This window comes from Sorex fumeus, unplaced genomic scaffold, assembly GCF_029834395.1.
Source record: "Sorex fumeus unplaced genomic scaffold, SorFum_2.1 ptg000033l, whole genome shotgun sequence".
Classification (NCBI taxonomy): domain Eukaryota; kingdom Metazoa; phylum Chordata; class Mammalia; order Eulipotyphla; family Soricidae; genus Sorex; species Sorex fumeus.
This window is the reverse complement of record NW_026606090.1, coordinates 35,113,704-35,133,193: the sequence shown is the minus strand read 5'-3', so window position 1 is coordinate 35,133,193 and position 19,490 is coordinate 35,113,704. Positions and strand designations below refer to the sequence as shown.

Here is a 19,490-nt window from a genome sequence, read left to right as displayed (position 1 = left end):
AGCACTGTCCTCCTGTTGTTCATCAATTTGCTAGAGCAGGTCCAGTAACATCTCCATTGTGAGACTTGTTGTTACTGTATTTGGCATATCGAATACATCGCGGGTAGCTTGCCAAGTCTGCCATGCTCTCGGTAGCTTGCCAGGCTCTCCGAGAGGGGTGGAGGAATCGAATTTGGGTGGCCATGTTGGCCACTTACAAGGCAAACACCCTACCCACTGTGCTATCACTCCAGCCTCCATACAAGATTCAATAAATAAATTTATAAAAAGGAAAAAAAAAGTAAGGTGGAGTTCATGCCCATTCAATCAGCCTAATCAATCACTGAATAAATAGCAATACTCCTACATTAAAAAAAAACTGCCTTACTATAACATACTGGACGCTTAAGAATGTTCTGAAATCGGTCCAGTGTAATTCCTAAAGTAAGTCAATCAAAACATCAGGGGACACAAGGCAGATATAGTATCACGGATAATAAACTAGTAAATCTCAAATTCTCCTTAAGGTAACACTTGACCAACTATAGTATAAAAGCACCACAACAAAGAATCACCAACATGACAGCTGGTTTAGTAAGTAGCAAGGTAAACGATACATACATCAAAGTAGGAGCTAAATCAGACTCAAAATTCTGTGGTCTTGCTTCAGTAGAAGAAGGGACAGATACAAGTCTCTTGCGGGCTGCCCATGGCCATTCTACCTGCACTGTATGACTTGGAATGATATTAAAACAAAACAAATAGCCTTGGGCAAAAAGAAGGTTCCCCACTCCATTACTAAATGAAGTCAGATTCTTCTAATTCAAATGGCTCCAGATATTTTAACTTGACCACACAATTCTTTTAAAAAATTAACATGCATTTGAATTTTTAATTCTATGTTAATATTAAACATTTATAATGTATTACTACATTAGTCTTACACATCACTCAAGTCAAATCAGCTTTGACATGGCCTGTAAGAATCTGTACTAAATAAAATTTTCACTGTTAGGGATCAGGGATGTCTGTAGCTCAGCAAAAGTGATCAAGTATTACATGTATGAAGCCCCGGGTTTGATATCAAGAACAGAAAAAATAACCCTACAAATTTACAATTAGCACGTATCAGATATGCAATATTTCCTATTGGAAATGATTGGAAATAATGGAAAATATATATAATATATAATATAAAAATACGTAATACATAATATAAAAATATTATGTATTGGAAAATATTTATTTTTGCTGTTAACTCTAAAGTGTCCAAAAGACACGCAGAGACTGTTTAAGAGTTAAATCCAACAGAGATACAGGGGACCGAGAAAATGAAACAGCATAGAGCAAAGTGATTAGGTGCAGAGGCACAGATGAGAGGCAGGGAAGGAAGCCTCTCTTTACTCAACATGATCATTGCAAGTCCCAGGACTGTCATAGTCTGCTGTGTTAAATTTATTTCTCCTGTTTTCAAGAATCTCATTTTGTTTAGGACCTTGGGATTTCTTCCCTCGTCTCAAAGGAAGGAGTCTGGGAAATGTATTAGTACATAGTTTTGGCTTCATATAAATTCTATATTCATCTCTTACAAATAGTTTGCGAGTCCTGGCCACTATACACCATGGACGCACACAAAAATGAAATACAATGAATAATCTGCTAAATGAAGGTACATGAAAGAAATAAAATAACTTCAGATACTGGGTACCTACTGTATAATATCAGTATAAAAATCTTTATCAAGCTTCAGTAGGGTAGACAAGTATGAAGCTATATAAATCCACAGAGCCATGCAGAACATTCAAAGAGCTGGAGGGCATGCCTTGTACAGGGAGGCCCTGAGCTCAGTTACCAGGTGTGGCCCCAGTGGCACCCAGCACAGCTGGGCCTGAGCAGCTCTGCATAACCAGGCCCAGTACTTAACTGTCAAAACAGCATCACTGGGCAGTTTAGGTAGGACTAAATCCTGGGCCCCCTGAGCAATCCTGTGAGATCCCACTTCCTCTCCCTGAACCCTCAAGCCTCAAGAAAAAAACAACATAGGCATTAAAAATTCTTCCTCATTCCAAAGTGATAACGCTTGAAAATTAGTAGAAATAAGGAATGGAAAGGGCTAATTTACCTATTTCGATCCATATTATGCATATAGCAATTATTTGAGGATAAACAAAAAAAGAGAAAGGAAAATGAGAAACATGGTATATATATATACACACACATATATACACACACACAAATACTACTTTTGGAAACCATGTAACAAATAAAAAAGTAGATCATGATCACGATCCTCCCGTTGTTCATCGATTTGCTTGAGCAGGCCCAGTAACGTCTCCATTGGAGACTTTGTTGTTACTGTGTCTGGCATATCGAATATGTCACGGGGAGCTTGCCAGGCTCTGCCGTGCGGGCGAGATACTCTCGGTAGTCTGCCGGGCTCTCCGAGAGGGGAGGAAGAATCGAACTCGGGTCGGCCACGTTGGCTGCGTGCAAGGCAAACGCCCTACCTGGTGTGCTATCACTCCAGCCCTAAGTCAGGAACACTGAATCCAAATTGAGATGCAGATACAGAAGTCCAACCCAGGCGCACAGTGGCTTTCTGGGAGGCTGGGGGGGGGGGGGGGGGGTCAGGTGGACGACAGACAGACAAGACCGGGGAGGGGGGGGCAGCCCCACCCAAGTCTCCCCTGGTGGGGAAACAGATGCAGCTACACAGCACCTAGGGGGCTTCGAGCATGTCCACACAGGCTGACGCTGGTCCCTCAGAGCCCCACGGCCAAGCAGTGGTCAACAAGTGTACTCCTGCATGGCCGCTGTGCCCGGACCCTGGTCCCGGCCTCCCTGGGGCGCTGGGGAGGCGGGGAGGGGCAGGGCTGTCTCCCCGCAAAGGCGCCTCAGATAATTTAGATAAATCCTACTGAGGAAGAGAAAAACTAAACATTGTTTTTTTTTTCATTGTTGTTTTGATCTGCATCTCCCTGATGATTAGTGATGAAGAACATTTTTTCATGTGCCACTGAGTCATTCAGATTTTTTTTTTTAATTTTTATTAGCGAGACATCATGAGGTACAGTTGTTGACTTACAAATTTTTGTGCTTGGGTTTCAATTATACAATATTGGTTTTTTTAAAAAAAAAAAACTTTTTCGGGAGCTGGAGCAATAGCATAGCAGGTAGGGTGTTTGCCTTGCACGCGGCCTACTTGGCTTCGATTCCCAGCATCCCATATGTTCCCCCGAGCACCGCCAGGAGTAATTCCTGAGTGCATGAGCCAGGAGTAACCCTGTGTATTGCCAGGTGTGAACCAAAAAGCAAAAAAAAAAAAAAAAAAAAAAAAAAAAAACACTTCTCCAGGCATAGAAAGCCTAACAAACAATGAAAAATTACTGGGTCAAAATTCAGCACACTGGACAAGAACTGAGAGTGAAAGAAGGTAAAGTGATATATATGATACCCTAAAGTACTCTAAACCACAGTGCCCAAAAGGAAAAGAGAGAAAAGTGTCTGCTACCAAAGCAAGCAGAGCGGGAGGGGGGACTGAGAAAAATGGGGACTCTGGGGACAAGAAATGTACACTGGTGAAGGGATGGGTGTAAAAACACTGTATGACTGAAACTCAATCATGAACAATTTTGTAATTGTGTACCTCATAGTGATTCAATAAATTTAAAAAAAATGATAAACCCTGAAAAAATATCAATAGAAATGAGAAAACAAAAAAAAACTGAAAATAAATGTGAAGAAACTAGCACAAAAAGATGAAGAATATAAAAGGAAGGGAAAAGACACAGAGGATACCAAGAGATTGGAAATCTAGCTTAAATAAATTTGGGGGAGGGGAGAAGAAACTTAATAGTCTTGAAACAACTGAAACATTTCTAAAATCAGTAAAAGATATCAGGTGCCAAATTCAAGTTTAAAGAGGAAGGCTTAGAGGTAGACTTGACCAACCTCCAAAAGGCCTGGACATTAAAGATCAAGCATGTGTGAAGTCAACCATATATGGGAAAACTGGAAGAGAAAAAAAAAAACTTCTGCATCCCTTTTACAGTTTCCACAATTTTCCTGACTGGAAACATCACTCATACTGGTATCCTTTTACTGTAACAGTAAACTTTAGCCATGATCAGAACAGCTTTCAAAAGTTCAGACTCAGGAATGGCATATTCATCTCCAGTGTTTCCTTTAAGTAACACAACATCTGTCCCATCTCCTCCAGTAGAGACCAGGGTTGCCATAGAATCTATTTCCTAGATGCCTTTAAAGCCTTCTGGTTGAGATTAATCTCCAGCCTCCACACCTCCTAAGGCCATGTAACTGTGTGACTGCTCATTAAATTTCACACTGCTCAGAGTTATACTTCCTATTACTTGGTTAAGGCAGGCAGGAAAGGAAAAGAGCAACTCCAGCCTAATTCCTCAGAGTCCCAAGGGGACTAAATACAAAGATTCACCCTCAGCACAGCAAAACCACTGGGGAAGATGCATAAGAGACAACCAAGGTCAATCATTATCAACAAGCCAGTAAATCCTCAGACAATGACTTTGGTGATACCATGGTGAGGATGTTTTATAAACTCAAGACAACACAGAGACAGCACAGGTAGTCAGCAAAGCACAAGAAATTATAAGAGAAGAAACAAGAAAACTACAAGCAGAAATTAAGCGTATGGCAGGAAATTTAAAAAAAAAAACCCTCAATATAAGTTCTGAGCAACAGATTAACAGCAGCTGAGGAAAAGATCAAGGGGCTCCAAGATGAGCTGAAGGAAATCTCTAGGAAACAACACAAGGAGGGAAAACATCTGAAAAGAAATGAACAGCGTATCAGAGAACTACAGGATGAATTCAAAAGAAACAATGTAAGAATCACCAGACTCCCCAAAGAACAGGAAGGCAAATACAATAAAGAACCAACAGTTTAAAAAATAGGCAGACAAGAATTCCTCCACAGTTGATAAATGCAGGCAAACACAAGAGGCCCAAAGAGTCCAGTGAAAATAAACTCAAATAGAAAAACTGTAAGAGACAGCAAACTCAGAATGACAAAAACTAAAGATAAACAGAATATCAGTAAAATAAAAAATGAAACTTACATACAAAGGAACTATGTGATTCACAGCAGATCTATCAAATGACACTCTCCAAGCCAGAAGAAAATGATGGGATACAGTACCAAAATCAAAACAGAAACAGAAAAATAAAATAAACATGTCACCAAGAATACACAAACCAACTTCAGAGTTAGGCCACAGCTTAAGGAAGTAATAAACCTTGAAAGCAGTCTTTCGTGAAGCATTAGACTGTTCTTTAAAAGGTAAGCATTGGGGCTGGAGTGATAGTACAACGGTAGGGTGTTTGCCTTGCACGTGGCCTACCCAGGTTCAATTCCCAGCATCCCATTTGGTCAATAATTAAATTTTTACGTCCATAAAGGTTTTTATTACAACCTTTTTCATATTGTAGACACTTCAGCAGCTACTATATTTTCTAACATAAAAAGCCAAGATTCCCTTTCTGTGGATAAAACACACTTTTATATTCAAAGGTCTATTTAGACTTTCCCCTATTAATTCTCTTCACTCTAACTTTACATTTGTAAGGCTTCTCTACTTCATGTAAATTTTTTACATTTACACAGAATTGTATTATTTTTTCAAATTTATGTAACTGGCTGGAGCAATAGCACAGCGGTGGGGCATGCAGCCAATATGGCCGACCCGAGTTCGATTCCTCCGCCCCTCTCGGAGAGCCCAGCAAGCTACCGGCAAGCTACAGAGAGTATCTTGCCACACGGCAGAGCCTGGCAAGCTACCCGTGATGTATTCAATATGCCAAAACACAGTAACAACAAGTCTCACGATGGAGATGTTACTGGGCCCGCTCGAGCAAATCGATGAACAACGGGAAGACCGTGATCACTCAGATGTAACTGTAATAAAATGTTCATTTACGATTTTGTGGAACTTCAGATCAGCTCTATTTATCTTCTATTTATCTGTAAGTGTCACCACTTTCACAACTTAAAAAAAAAAAACAACGGATCTTCACTTTGGACAAGAATTGAGTGTTGAAAATAGGTAAAGGAATATAAATGATAAACTTACAGTATCTGTATTGCAAACCATAATGCTCAAAAGGTGGGGGAGGAGGAGGAAGAGTGCCTGCCAGAGGCATAGAGGCAGATAGGAGGACATGGGAAGGAGGGAGGCAGGAGGGAAATTGGGGACACTGGTAGTGGGAAATGCACATTAAAGTGAAGGGACAGGTGCTGGAACATTATGACTGAAACCCAATCATGGACAACTTTGCAACTTTGTATCTTGCTAAGATTCTTTAAAAGAAATAAAATAAAAAGAGAGACCTCTTCCATATGAGAGAAAAAGAAATATAGCAAGGGAACAACAAACGGTCAGAGCTGAATATTCTATCTAACAGTTTATATAGGGGCAGTAGTTGGTGTGGAAAGTGGGCTCTCTGGAATGATGTATTTTTGAAAAGTATGATTAACAGCATTTTAAATACCATTGCCAATATAAAATATGGTTTAAAACAATAAAATAAAATCATTAACTAATGGGATATAAGCAGTATGTATTAAAATCTACACCATAGGGGCCAGGATAGTACAGTGGGTGGGGTGCTCGCCTTTCATGAAGCCCCATTTTTGGATTGTTGGATTTTGTTTTGTGACCACACCCAGTGGTGCTTAAGAGACCATATGGGTTGCCAGGAATCGAAGCTGGGTTGACTGTGTGGAAGCAAATGCCCTACCCTGCTGTATTTTCGTTCCAGCCCAATGGCTGGATTTTTTGTTGTTGCTTAATTGTGTGAGTGCTCTATAGATACTGGATTATCAACCCTTTAATCTGATGAATTGTGTGCAAATATTTTCTCACAGTAAATAGAATGTCTTATTACTATAGCTAGAGTTTCTTTTGCTATGCAGTCTTTTAATTTGATGTGGTCCTATTTGCTTATTTTTTTGGTGTTGTCTTTGTCTCTGTGGTTGTCTCACTGACAACTCCAAGGTCTTCAGTTTCCTGGAATGTTTTACCATGGTTTTCTTTTAATGAATTTTATGGGTTCTGATCTAATCTTAAGATCTTTAATTCAATTTGAGTTTACTTTTGTGAATGGTGTGAGGTGTGGTTCTAATTTAATTTTTTTGCATTTGTTTTCCCCTACACCATTTTCTGAAGAAATTTTCTTTTCTCCACTTCATATACTAGCTTCTTTGTCATAGGATAGCTGCTGCCCATACATCTGGAAATTAAATTCAGAACTCTCAATTATGTTCCATGAGCCTGAAGGTCTATATTTACACTAATGCCATACAGTTTTGATTATAGCTTTGCAGTATAGTTCAAAGTTGGGAAATGCAATTCCTTCATCTTTTTCTTCTTAGGCTTGCTTTGGCTATTTGAGGAGCTTTCTGGTTCCATAGAAACTTTAGTAGAGTTCGTTCCATATCTTTAAAAAAAAGTCGTTGAAGTTTAATAGATATTGCACTATATCTGTATAATAATATGCCGAGTAGAATGGTAATTTTATTTTTTCTTTTCAGGCTACACCTAACAGTATTCAGGGTTTATTCATAGCTTTCCCTCAGTGATCACTCCTGGCTGGGCTGGGGGAATCAAATGAGGTGCCAGGAATTGAACCTAGGTAGGCCACTTGGGTAGGCCACACGTAAGGCAAGTGCCTCAACCACTGTGTTATCACTCTGGCCCCAGGATTATCATTTTAACAAAGTTGATTCTTCCAATACATGAAAAGAGCATGTTCTTTTCTGGGTGTCCTTTTCAGCAGTGATTTACAGTTTTCATAGTGATGAACAAGTCTTTCACCTTGTTGATTCTTAGGTATTTGACATTTTGGGGCACTATTTTGAAGATAGTCTTTTTCATTTCTTTTCTTCTAATTCATTATTTGTATTCAGGAATAGCATACACTTTTGTGTATTAATTTTGTAATCTGCTATCTTACTGTACTAGTTTTTTTTATTTCTTGGGGATTTTTGATGGAGTCTTTAGAATTTTCTTTTTTTTTAATTTTTTTAAAATTTATTTATTTATGTGCTTTCCGGGTCACACCTGGCAATGCACAGGGGTTACTCCTGGCTCTGCACTCAGAAGTTACTCCTGGCGGTGCTCTGGGGACCATATGGGATACTGGGAATCGAACCTGGGTCAGCTGCGTGCAAGGCAACCGCCCTACCCGCTGTGCTACTTCTCCAACCCCAGAGTCTTTAGAATTTTCAATATACAGTATCATGTCATTGCAAATAGTAACTTATGTAGTGTTTGCGATAGCTTGGTGGACCTGTAGCACTGGGCATGTATTTTTTTTTAATGTTATTTATCTGCAACAGTGTTTGTCTTGATGGATGATATGATCCATGAGGAACAGATTCTCCAATTTGGGATTGTGTCACTTATAATAGCTCTTTTTCAGTGCAATGGGGTTGCACTAATCCCCACTGGCTTTAAAAAGGGCTAGTCATGGAATTGTGCTGCTTTGGCCCTCAGCCTGATCATTCTGGAAAGACTCTTTTGCTTTAGAGCCACATCTGGTAGAGGTCAGGGAAGCTATTCCTGGTTCTCAAAAGTGTCCCCTGGCAGTGCCTAAAGCTTGTATGTGGTGCTGAGATTCAAACTAGGGTTGGTGGGATGCAAGAAAAGTGCCTTACCCCACTCAGTATCTCTCCAACACTGGAAACAGTCTCTTATCTTTTGGCAAGAATCTAAGAAAACAAAAGAAAAGCTTCATCTAACTACTCTCAAGGCTCTACTAAGGTCTACTGATTGGAGAAAAATACAGTCTTATACACAAAAGCATGATACGCCTGTTCTTGATTACTATAGTTGGTTTTAATTTTTTTTAAATTCAGGTTTATCCTTTGGTAATATATTAACAAAAGTAGTACTCAATTCTATGTTTGGTAATGAACAAGGCCTTTTCAATTAAAAGAAATCAGGCAGAACAGGAAACCCTGCTTACTTTAGATTTAGTAATACTTGTAACAAATAGACTCTTTCACATTTTAGACAAGCAACCTAAAAGATAAGACTGCAAAGATTCTTCTTCAACTAAAGATCCCTAAACGACACAAAACCCTACTTTTGCCATCACTGTAGAAATTCTGGTCATCAGAAAAGAGATTCGAGAAACAAGAGTTTTAAACATAGGCAGTATTCAAGTCAGATTTTTTTTTTCACTCCTTTTATATGCCAGTTACAGGGTTACCAGGAACAAGGGTTTCCAATCTCTTAAATGAGTTTGTAGAAACAACTTTACACATTGGGCATTAATCTTAGTAGTTATTATCACTAGGGTCGTATTTTGTTACACAATTCAAATAAGCCTGAACCCAGGGCATCACACATGTAAGGCAGGCATGCTGCCACTGAGTCACATTCAGACCCAAGTTGACTCTGCAACCAAAGGAAACCATGGGGAAAAGTTGCTCTTAAAGGAATTAATAACTAAAGCTCTGTCACGCTCAAAGAACTCATCATAGGCCCAACAACTGGCCCTGAAACAAAAACAAAAATTATTGTCTATTCAGTAACTGTAGTCAGTAGTATGACAAGAGGCAAGCACTGGATTTAATAACAAAGTCTACAAATAACTGTACATACTCATGGAAATGTATTAAAAAGGCCATATGAAGAGCCTACCCTATTTGTCCCACCTGTTCCAAGTCTGTCAAGGGAAGCCTGTTCACAGTTCCCAAACACTTTAAATTGCTTAATATCATTCAAGTCTGGCAACAGGATTTCAGTTATTTTCATCTCCTGGAGATGTAACAAATTGTTTCATTTTGCCTTTCTAAGTCTATTGTTAACTGCATTTGTTGTCTATAATACTTTACTCAAAGGAGTGCCAAATGAAGTGAGACCTGAGAGATCATCCCTGAGACTTAAAACCTTGAAAAGATACAAGATTTTAGAAATATTTTAAAAATCTCTCTGGTTCTCAAAAGTGTCCTTTTTTACTACCTCAATAAGCTCCCCTCTGTACATCTTTCCACTGACAGATAAGAGAGAAAAGGGGTAAGTTACTTCCTGGTATTAGACAAGTGGACTTCAAATCTAGCATAGAATTGACCAGAATTTTTAAAGAAAGAGTTAAAAGAGAAATGTCCTTGGGCAGACCTGACAGTTTGATACCCACCAGGTCGATAGATACCCACCAGCAGTATGGAGGCCAATGTGGGAAGGAATATACAGTACCAAGAATTGAACTCTGGACTTTACATGTACTCTACCACTTGAGTTATCACCCCAACATAATTGAAATAACTGACTGCTTTTGTTGGGAGTGAGGCAATTAGTCAACAAGGATTAAGAATGGTAACGGGCCATAGTGACAGTACAGGGGTTAAGGTATTTGCCTTGCATGCAGCCAAGCCTGGTTCACTCCCCAGCATCAGAAAGGACTTCCTGAGCAAAGAGCCAGAAGTCACAGGCCAACCTAACACTCCACCTGCCCCCACGAGTGGTAAAATAGCACAACATTTATTAACAATAAAATTTAGATTATGTGAACTTATTTTCTTTCTTATATATTGTACATAGATCTACAGCCCATTAACTATGGGCAACTGAAAACACAAAATATACAATGTATAAAGGGGACTATTGTACAAGAGAAGCTCCCAGGTATACAAGAGAAGCTCCCAGCTATACAATAAAGTAGGATCTGGAGGGCAGGGGGGGAAAGAGTTCTGAGAGAGTTTACTAATTAGAATGTCATCACAATGTGCACTATGTAGAAAGGCCTACATGGCAAGAATAAATGTCATCTCTTCAATCAAAGGCTTTGATTACAGATGAAAAAACCCTCTCTAGGGTGGGAAGGGGTAGGGATGGGGGGAGGGATACTAGGAACACTGGGGGATGGATGGGTACTTGAATATTGACTGAAATGCAATCATGATAGTCTGTAAGTCTGTAAATGTATCTCATGATGATTCACTAAAATAAAAAATTAAAATTAAAAGAAAAAACCCTCTCTTGGGGCCAGATAGAAAGAGAGAGAGAGAGAAAGAGAGAGAGAGAGAGAGAATACAGTGGGCAGGGCAATTGCCTTGTACACGGCTGACCAAGGTTCAATCCCTGAGCAACACCAGGAGTAGTTCCTGAGCAGAGTCAAGAGTAATCCCTAAATACTGCCAGGTATAGCCCCAAAACACAACAAAAGAAAACAACCCTCTTATCTTATCTCTCCCTCCTTTCCAACTAATTCCAGGTATGATCTAGTAGTTTACTTCACATCCACTTAAGCCACTAAAATTTGCAGTTTTCAAAATAAGTACAAATAACAAACCAAAGTTATTCTCTTGAGAAAAAAGACTTGCCAAGACCAGAGTGATAGTACAGTGGTTAGGGTGTTGCCTTGCATTCAGCTGAAGTTCAATCCCTGGCATCCCACATGGTCCCCTGAGCACCATCAGGAGCAATCTCTGAGCACAGAGTCAGGAATAAGCCCGAGCAGCAACCAAATCCTGACCCTCAAAAAAAACAACTGCCTAAAACTACAATCTTAAAGTCTGAGTTTGAAACTAAAGTCTGGGTTTGATAAATATAATAAATGCACACAGAATAGCAATAAGTCTCATGCAGAGGAAAAAAAGATGAGAAATCGTGAACAGGGGACTCTAAGTTTAGAAAACAGAAGGATAGGCAGGGGGAGCTTAGAAAAAAAGTAAAGTCTTTTAAAACAGAATGTTTAGGGCAATATTCTGAGACTGTACCTTGAGTATATCTTAGAAATGTTGATTCAACTGTCCCAACTTGGGGAAATTAATGAATAATAAAGAACTTGATTGGAGTTGGTATTTGTCCCTGATTCCTCCGAGTGAGGTTTTTAAGGCACTTGAAATTTTACAACTCCTAGAAATGTTTTTGTCTTTTGTATTAACGAGAGACTCCCCTGCAGTACCCCTACTTCCAGAATGGTAGAGAAGCCATACACATGTAGAGGGTAGGGGTTTTGACCCACACTTTTTTTTTTTTTTTTTTTTTTTGCTTTTTGGGTCACACCCGGCCATGCACAGGGGTCACTCCTGGCTCTGCGCTCAGGCGGTGCTCAGGGGACCATATGGGATGCTGGGAATTGAACCCGGGTCGGCCGCGTGCAAGGCAAATGCCCTACCCGCTGTGCTATCGCTCCAGCCCCTTGACCCACACTAAGCTGCCATCCTGAAAGAAGATGGCTGCAGACTGAGTTCAACATCATGTCCAATGATTCCCTCAGCCACTCTCATATAAACAGGGGTATCACTCATTAGCAAAGCAGGTATCTTACATGTAAAGTCTTAGATTTGATCCCAAGAGGGATGGAGAGAGTTACAATAAAAACTCTGGACAATGAGGCTTGGGATGAGTTTCCACGATTGGTAAGCTTACAAAGATATGGCAGAAAGATGGCTTGAGGACATAGAAGCTTGATGATCCTTCATCATTGGGATGGTCCTGCTTTGTGCAAGTACAGCACTTTACTGAGTTCTGTGAGTTACTCTAACAAATTATTAATTTGAGTGGATCAACTCCTTAATTTGTAGCCATCTGGTCAGACATATAGGTTGCCAGAAGCCTGGAGATATTATCCAAAGTTAGGGAAGCTTTGCAAACTGTGCTCTTAATCTGCAATATCTGCTTAGTATGGGTAGTCAGCATCAGTACTACACTGCAGCTAAAGAACATACTGCAACACTTGACCTCTTCACCCTATCTCTTCCACCCCTGAATGAATTTTTAAAGCATTACAAAAATTAGGACCTTTCTGGTTATGGTCTCAAAAATAACAAATGTTAACATGTGTTCAACTCCGATTTGATCCTCAGCACAGTACAGTTCCCCATCAAACCCTCTCTTGCAAAAACCACTGGATGTAGCCCTAGAGACGCAAAACCCCGTCAGGGTGGCCCAGGTAATCCCCTGAACCGGAGCTGCAGGGCCTGAGCAACAGTGCATCTAACTAGTTGAGAATCAATGGGAAAGGGCCCCAAGTTTCTTGAGCACTGTCTAGAAACCCTCCTCCAGATATATATTCATCGATTTGCTCGAGCGGGCCCAGTAACGTTTCCATTTTGAGACTTGCTGTTACTGTGTTTGACATACTGAATACTCTCAGTAGCTTGCTGGGCTCACCGAGAGGGGTGGAGGAATCGAACCCGGCTCGGCCGGGCTGGCTGCGTGCAAGGCAAACGCCCTACTGCTGTGCTAAAGAAACAAATTATTTTTTAAGCTCAGATTTTTTTTAGTTTAATTTTAAAAGTCTTGAGCTTGTTTGGAGGTTCTAGCAGGGGAGCGCAGCTACTCGTATACCCTCGACCGAAGACCGGTCCGTCTCTATCCGGGAAGGCCGTCCTCTTCGACCGAGCGCACAGCTTCGGGAGGGACGCACATGGAGCGGTGAGGGAGGAAGGGGACACCCGCCTAGCCAGCCAGATCAGCCAAATCAACCCTGGTGATCAATGGGGTGACAGATGTCGCAGCCAGATCGCCCTCACATCCATAGCACAGCGGGTAGGGCGTTTGCCTTGCACGCAGCCAACATGGCCGACCCGAGTTCGATTCTTCTGCCCCTCTCGGAGAGCCCGGCAAGCTACCGAGAGTATTCGATATGCCAGACACAGTAACAACAAAGTCTCCAATGGAGACGTTACTGGGCCCGCTCGAGCAAATCGACTATCAACGGGAGGGTCTTTACCTTAAAAGTCTTTAAAAAGGCAGTAAGTCAGTAAGAAATAATTTTAAGATAAAATCAAGCGCTTTAATGAAAAACATTAGAAAGGAGTCTGTCATAATTTCTTACATAATTAAGACTAGCTTAATGATAAAATAATCTTTAAGTTCATTCTTAGCTATCCTAAACATAGATGTCAGAAAATATAAGATCCAGATGTTATTTTCTAACTGCTTCTCCAAAAAGCTCATTTTAGACTGTTATAGATAATTTAGATCAGTGAAAATGTGAGATTCAGTCATTATATTCTAACTAAACCTACAAATCAGAGAGCCCGGCAAGCTACCGAGAGTATTCGATATGCCAAACACAGTAACAACAAAGTCTCCAATGGAGACGTTACTGGGCCCGCTCGAGCAAACCGACGATCAACGGGAGGAAAAAAAAAAAACCTACAAAAACCTTATTTTAGTCTTGCCTTTGATCAGAAACATTATCAGAACTACATAAAAAAAGCATCATTTATTACTACACTAGAAGATACAATTACTTTTCCTATTATTTTGACTTTAAAGAAGACCTCAAGACTTTAAATCGGAAATTGACAGGATTATATGGCTCAGTTTTCTACCCTTCATAACATCTAACCATATGCCAGTCTTTCCCGGGGTGAAAAGGGCTATGTGTAGTAGAGCAGAAAAAACAGCCTTCGAATAAAATAACAAAAACCTTTAGTAATGACTGAGTCTCATTTTCCTCTAGTAAAATTAAAGAACATACCCTTAGGAACCTTTAAGTTTTCTAGAGAGATTGTAGAAGAGGTTTTAAAGCACTTGCCTAGCATGCAGCTCCAACAACCACAACCACGGTTCAAATCCCAGGTACCACATATGGCTGATCTCCTGAGCACAACCAGGGATTATTCCTGAGCATGGAGCCAGAATGAGCCCCTAGGTACCATTAGGTGTGTCTCACCAAAGACTCTTACAGTTTCATCCTGGTAATACATTCTGAATCTACTGGCCCAGAGTCCTGCAGTTGGCCCCTGAACATGAGATAGACACACATCAGCTTGAGGTCATTCTTCCTGTTCTGTATGACCCACAAGTATCATAAATATCCAAATGCTCTTGAAAGAAAAGTAAGTTCTCCACACCTGCCAAAAACAATAATGAAAGTGGCAATATTTAAGAAAAATGAAATATATATAAACAACACTAAGAGTTATAAAATATCGCAGTGGCTTTCCAAATACAAACCTTGATTTTAAGTGCTTCACTGCAAAGTGATTACAACCTTGGATTATAAAATTGGGTGAAAGAGACTGAAATCCTGTTTAATCTGGTCAAGTAAGATCTCTAAATTTGCTTCTTTATAACCTTGCTACCTTATATGGTGATTGTGAATAGTACATAGAACTATAGCAAAAAAACTGTCATACAGTAAACACACAATAATCCTGCAATTATTATTAACTTTGGGGGGGGAATGATACACAGGACTATTTTTTTAATCTTTTTTTAACTTTAAAACCAAAGTTTAGGATCCTATTACTAATAAACGCTCAGATTGGCCTGAATTTTATTCCTAAACGTTCCTACAAATTTTACTAAAATGAATTAAATAAAAATAACTGGTATTAAGTAGCTCAGCAATAAAGTACAAGCCTTGTCCCTGGGTTCTATTCCCAGCACTAAACCCCCCAAAAAGGATGCGTTAATTTTTTATTAATAGGAAATAGATTCTAGTATTAGAGTTAAATTCTTTGCCCCTTCTTTTTTTCCTATTTCTGTAAGAACTAAAGAAAAAAGAAAAATATAGGGCAGAAAATGAGACATAAAGTTGAATTATTTTAAGCTTTAATTAAAAGTCAAATACAATTTTGGAGGGAAAACCTAAAATGAAAAGGCAAATAGAACACAATACAGATTATTAAAAAAAACTCTCCCTTCCAAATACCAACTCATACTTCTGTTGGATCTTAAAGATTTTCCTGTCTATAGTCCCCAACATGTTCTTTCAATACCACAATCTTATCTCCAGCATAACTTAAAAGCCACTCTGGTGGGCATTTGTTGAGATAATCACACTTAACATCTTCCACAAACACAAACTGTCCTCCCATTGTTCATGGATTTGCTCGAGCGGCGCCAGTAACGTCTCCATTTTGAGACTTGTTACTGTGTTTGGCATTGAAAGCTTTGCTGTGCCAGTGAGATACTCAGTAGTTTGCCGGGCTCTCCGAGACGGGGGCTGGCTGCGCAAGGCAAACGCCCTACCGCTGTGCTATAGCTCCAGCCTACATCTTCCACAGATCTATACATTAACTTACACAGATCTACACATTGACTTACACATTAAGACCAAATACTGGACACCATTTTCAACGACTTATTTTTTAATCTGTCTAGACACATAAAATGTATTTAAATACTTTTTTCTTTTTAACCCTGATTTATGGCAGTTCTAGCTACGGTCTACCCACAGACCCTTGGATCATTCTGGGCCAGGTATTACAGGACTTATGGTTCAGTGTTCAGGGGCCACCAAGTTCAATAGGGCAAAATCAATAAGTATCTTCACAATGCCACCAGAAAAATACCGTAAACATAATAGGACAGAAAAAGAGGCTTCAACTAAGGACCCGGTAGGCCTCTCTGACGTAGCAACAGCAGCAAACAAGATATAAAACAAGAGAACACTTAGAGAAATGGGGGGGAGGAGGGGCGTGGGAGGGTGGCAAACAACAAATAACATGTATAAGACCTCTAAGGAAAACAGTTTGATTTGTTCAAGAAACATCATCACCTTGCAGCTGACTAGGCAGGAGTGACTTGCTAGAACTAAGGTAGAACTGGCAGCTGACAAATTATGCATGCCCCTGAGGAGGCTGAGAAACTCTGATTCAATTTTAAGGGTAAGGGAAGCTTGTGGCAGATTTCAAGGAAGAGAATGGCAATTTGACTTTTACTATATCAAGATCACTGACTGTTATGTAGGAATCTCTCCCAAAGGGAGCAGGGGAAAGGATACCAGCAGGGCACTGTTCTCAAAGTCTAAGCAAACACTACAACTTCAACTAGAACTCATGTAATGTTTAGAAATAGGTACTCAGAAGACCACAGCCTAATAATCTGTCCACGAAAGACATTTTTAAAATTCTCCTTCCACAGTCACATGTCCCTGAATTTTTAAATACCATGTTAACACTTTCATTAGTCAATGTTTCTAAATGCTGTGGTTTGACACATTCGAATCTCATTAATACAGCAATTTTCAACCTTTTTTGTCTTCTAACCAGTCAAACAGGAAAAATACTTTATGGACTGCTAAGGAAGCAATAAAAAACGTCACTTATCCTACTTTGTGTCTTTGTTTTTAAATCTCATAGGATTAAATAACTATAGTTACTTGAATTTAAAATAGCAAAACTCTGAAGTTTTGAGGAAATCTCTGAAGACTACTAGCGCAATATGGCCAATTTTTTAATAAGCTTCTAAGACATCTGCTAGAGCAAAGTTCTAAGGCTATTACTTTAAGAATTGCTCCTTTTCTGAGAGACAAGAAGGACCTTATCACCGTTCCCAGTTCGCTTTCTTCACAGGCTTTGTCCGAAGCCCACCTGAATTACTTCAGAAAGGAATGCTGAGGTGAGGGGTACTGTCTGAGAAGTACTGAGTACTTACTCAGTACCAAGAACTCACTGCACGCCTTCCACCGCAACGTTTCAAACTTCACCTAACCCTCAGCTCTAATCCTCAGCCACCAAACACGGAGGAAACCCTGTAGGGTGTTCACTCCACAGGAGGAAAACAAACCTAGAGAGACTAAATTATTCAAGATCACACAGCAAGTGAGGAGCAGGATCAGAATTCCAATCTCCCCTCTTTCCGAAGAGGCTGCCTCCGGGATGGCGCCAGCCACCACAAAGACGGCTGCACGACCTCCCGCCCGCGGCCAGCCAGGGCCGGCGACGACAGGGCCAGGGGCACCGAGACGCCGGGGTCAGTCAGTCAGGGCCGGCGACAGGGGTGCCCTAGATGCGGGGCCAGTCAGTCAGGGCCGGCGGCGACGGGGCGCCTCAGACGCCGGGGTCAGTCAGTCAGTCAGGGCCGGCGACGACAGGGCCAGGGGCACCGAGACGCCAGGGTCAGTCAGGGCCGGCAACGACGGGGCGCCCCAGACGCAGGGGTCAGTCAGGGCCGGCGACGACAGGGCCAGGGGCACCGAGACGCCAGGGTCAGTCAGGGCCGGCAACGACGGGGCGCCCCAGACGCAGGGGTCAGTCAGGGCCGGCGACGACAGGGCCAGGGGCACCGAGACGCCGGGGTCAGTCAGTCAGGGCCGGCGCCCGGACGGGGCGCCCGAGAGAGACGCAGGGCGGGCGACAGGGCGGCGTTCTCCCCGGCCCCGAGTCCTGGGGTCGGTCGGCCGGGAGGCGGCGGGAGCGCAGAGACCCGACGCCCCGCGTCGCAACTGCCGTCCCGGCGGCGGCTCGGAGCTGGTCGGACACGGCTGCCTCGGCTCCGCCACCGGGAGCACTGCGATGGGAGTTCTGGGACTCTCGCCCGGAGCCGCGGGGAGAAGGACACAAAGGGGGCGGCCGGCCCGGGCCGCCCCGGCGCGTGCAACAGGCGGAGCCGCGGGCGCGGGGTCGGGGCCGCCCGGGCTCGGGGCGGGCGGCGGGTGGGGCGGCCCCACCGGCGCGCGGACGGCGGCGGCCCGGCCGAGGGACGCCGCGCGGGCGCCGGGGAATGGCGGTCGGAGCCCCGCGCCGCAGCGGCCGGGAGGTCACGCGTCACGCGCCGCGCCGGGGCCGCGGGCCGCCGCCTCGGGCCTCGGGGAGCCGCGTCCGGCCGCGCCCCGCCCCCACCCGCCGCCCGCGGCCGCTCACCTTCCGCGCCGCCGCGGCCCAGCATGCCCGGCACGGCCGCCTCCGGGGCCTCGCGCTGCCGCCGCCGCGCAGGGCCTCGCCGCGCTCGCCCGGGGCCCGCACTGGGCGCTGCGCCGCGCCGGGCCGCCTCACCTCGCGCTCCCGGACCGGCTCCGCGCCGCCGCCGCCGCAGCCCCCGCCCCGCCCCCACGCGGGCGCGCGCGCCGCCGCCCCGCCCCGCCCCGCCCCGCCCGCGGGCGCGCGCGCCGCCGCACCGCGCCTCCTCCTGCGGCAGCCGGAGCGCCCAGGCTCCGCCCCGCCCCCCCAGCGGCGGCCCGCGCGCTCTCAGACTCCGCCCTCTTGGGCCGCGCCGCGCGCCCGGGCCCCGCCCCCGCCAAGGCCGTCGCGCCCCGCCCCCTCCGGCCGCCGCCGCGCCTCAGACCCCGCCCCCTCCGGGGACCAGCGAGCCCAGCCAGACCCGCCCCCTCCGGGCACCAAGGCTCTCTGGCTCCGCCCCCTGTGAAGAGCAGCGCGCCCAGGCCCCACCCTCTCGGAGACCAGCGCGCCCAGGCTCCGCCCACTACAGGGACCAGCTTGCCCAGGCCCCGACGCCTTTGGAGACGAAGCGCCCAGGCCACGGTCCCTCTGGGGACCAGCGCACCCAGGCCCGCCCCTGCGAAGACCAGAGCGCCCTGGCCCCGCCCTCTATGAAGACCAGAGCGCCCTGGCCCCGCCCCCTATGGAGACCAGAGCGCCCTGGCCCCGCCCCCTATGGAGACCAGAGCGCCCTGGCCCCGCCCCCTACGGGGACCAGCGCGCCAGGTCCCGCCTCCGTTGGAGAGTCGAGCACCCAGGCCCCGCCCCCCACGAGACCAGCGAGCCCAGGCCCCGCCCCCGCTCTGCCCGGCTCTGCGGCGGCCGCCGCCCGGCCCGCCCTCGCC

The 19,490-nt window shown here is 44.0% G+C and overlaps 2 protein-coding genes across 5 annotated transcripts in view; one reads left to right on the top strand and one right to left on the bottom strand.

Moving 5' to 3' along the window:
• The window catches only part of REV1 (REV1 DNA directed polymerase), a 100,218-nt gene extending 81,490 nt beyond the window's left edge, over positions 1-18,728 (bottom strand). For all 4 annotated transcript variants that reach the window (XM_056116727.1, XM_056116725.1, XM_056116726.1 and 1 more), the window contains exon 1: positions 18,571-18,728. The gene's annotated coding sequence lies outside the window, so the exon portion shown is untranslated. The remainder of the gene's footprint in view (positions 1-18,570) is intronic.
• LOC130026026 (translation initiation factor IF-2-like) lies at positions 17,587-19,072 on the top strand. Its single transcript, XM_056116677.1, has 2 exons — positions 17,587-18,741; positions 18,878-19,072. Exons 1-2 carry the CDS (start codon positions 17,587-17,589, stop codon positions 19,070-19,072), a joined length of 1,350 nt encoding a protein of 449 aa, XP_055972652.1.
• Positions 19,073-19,490: the final 418 nt, after the last annotated feature.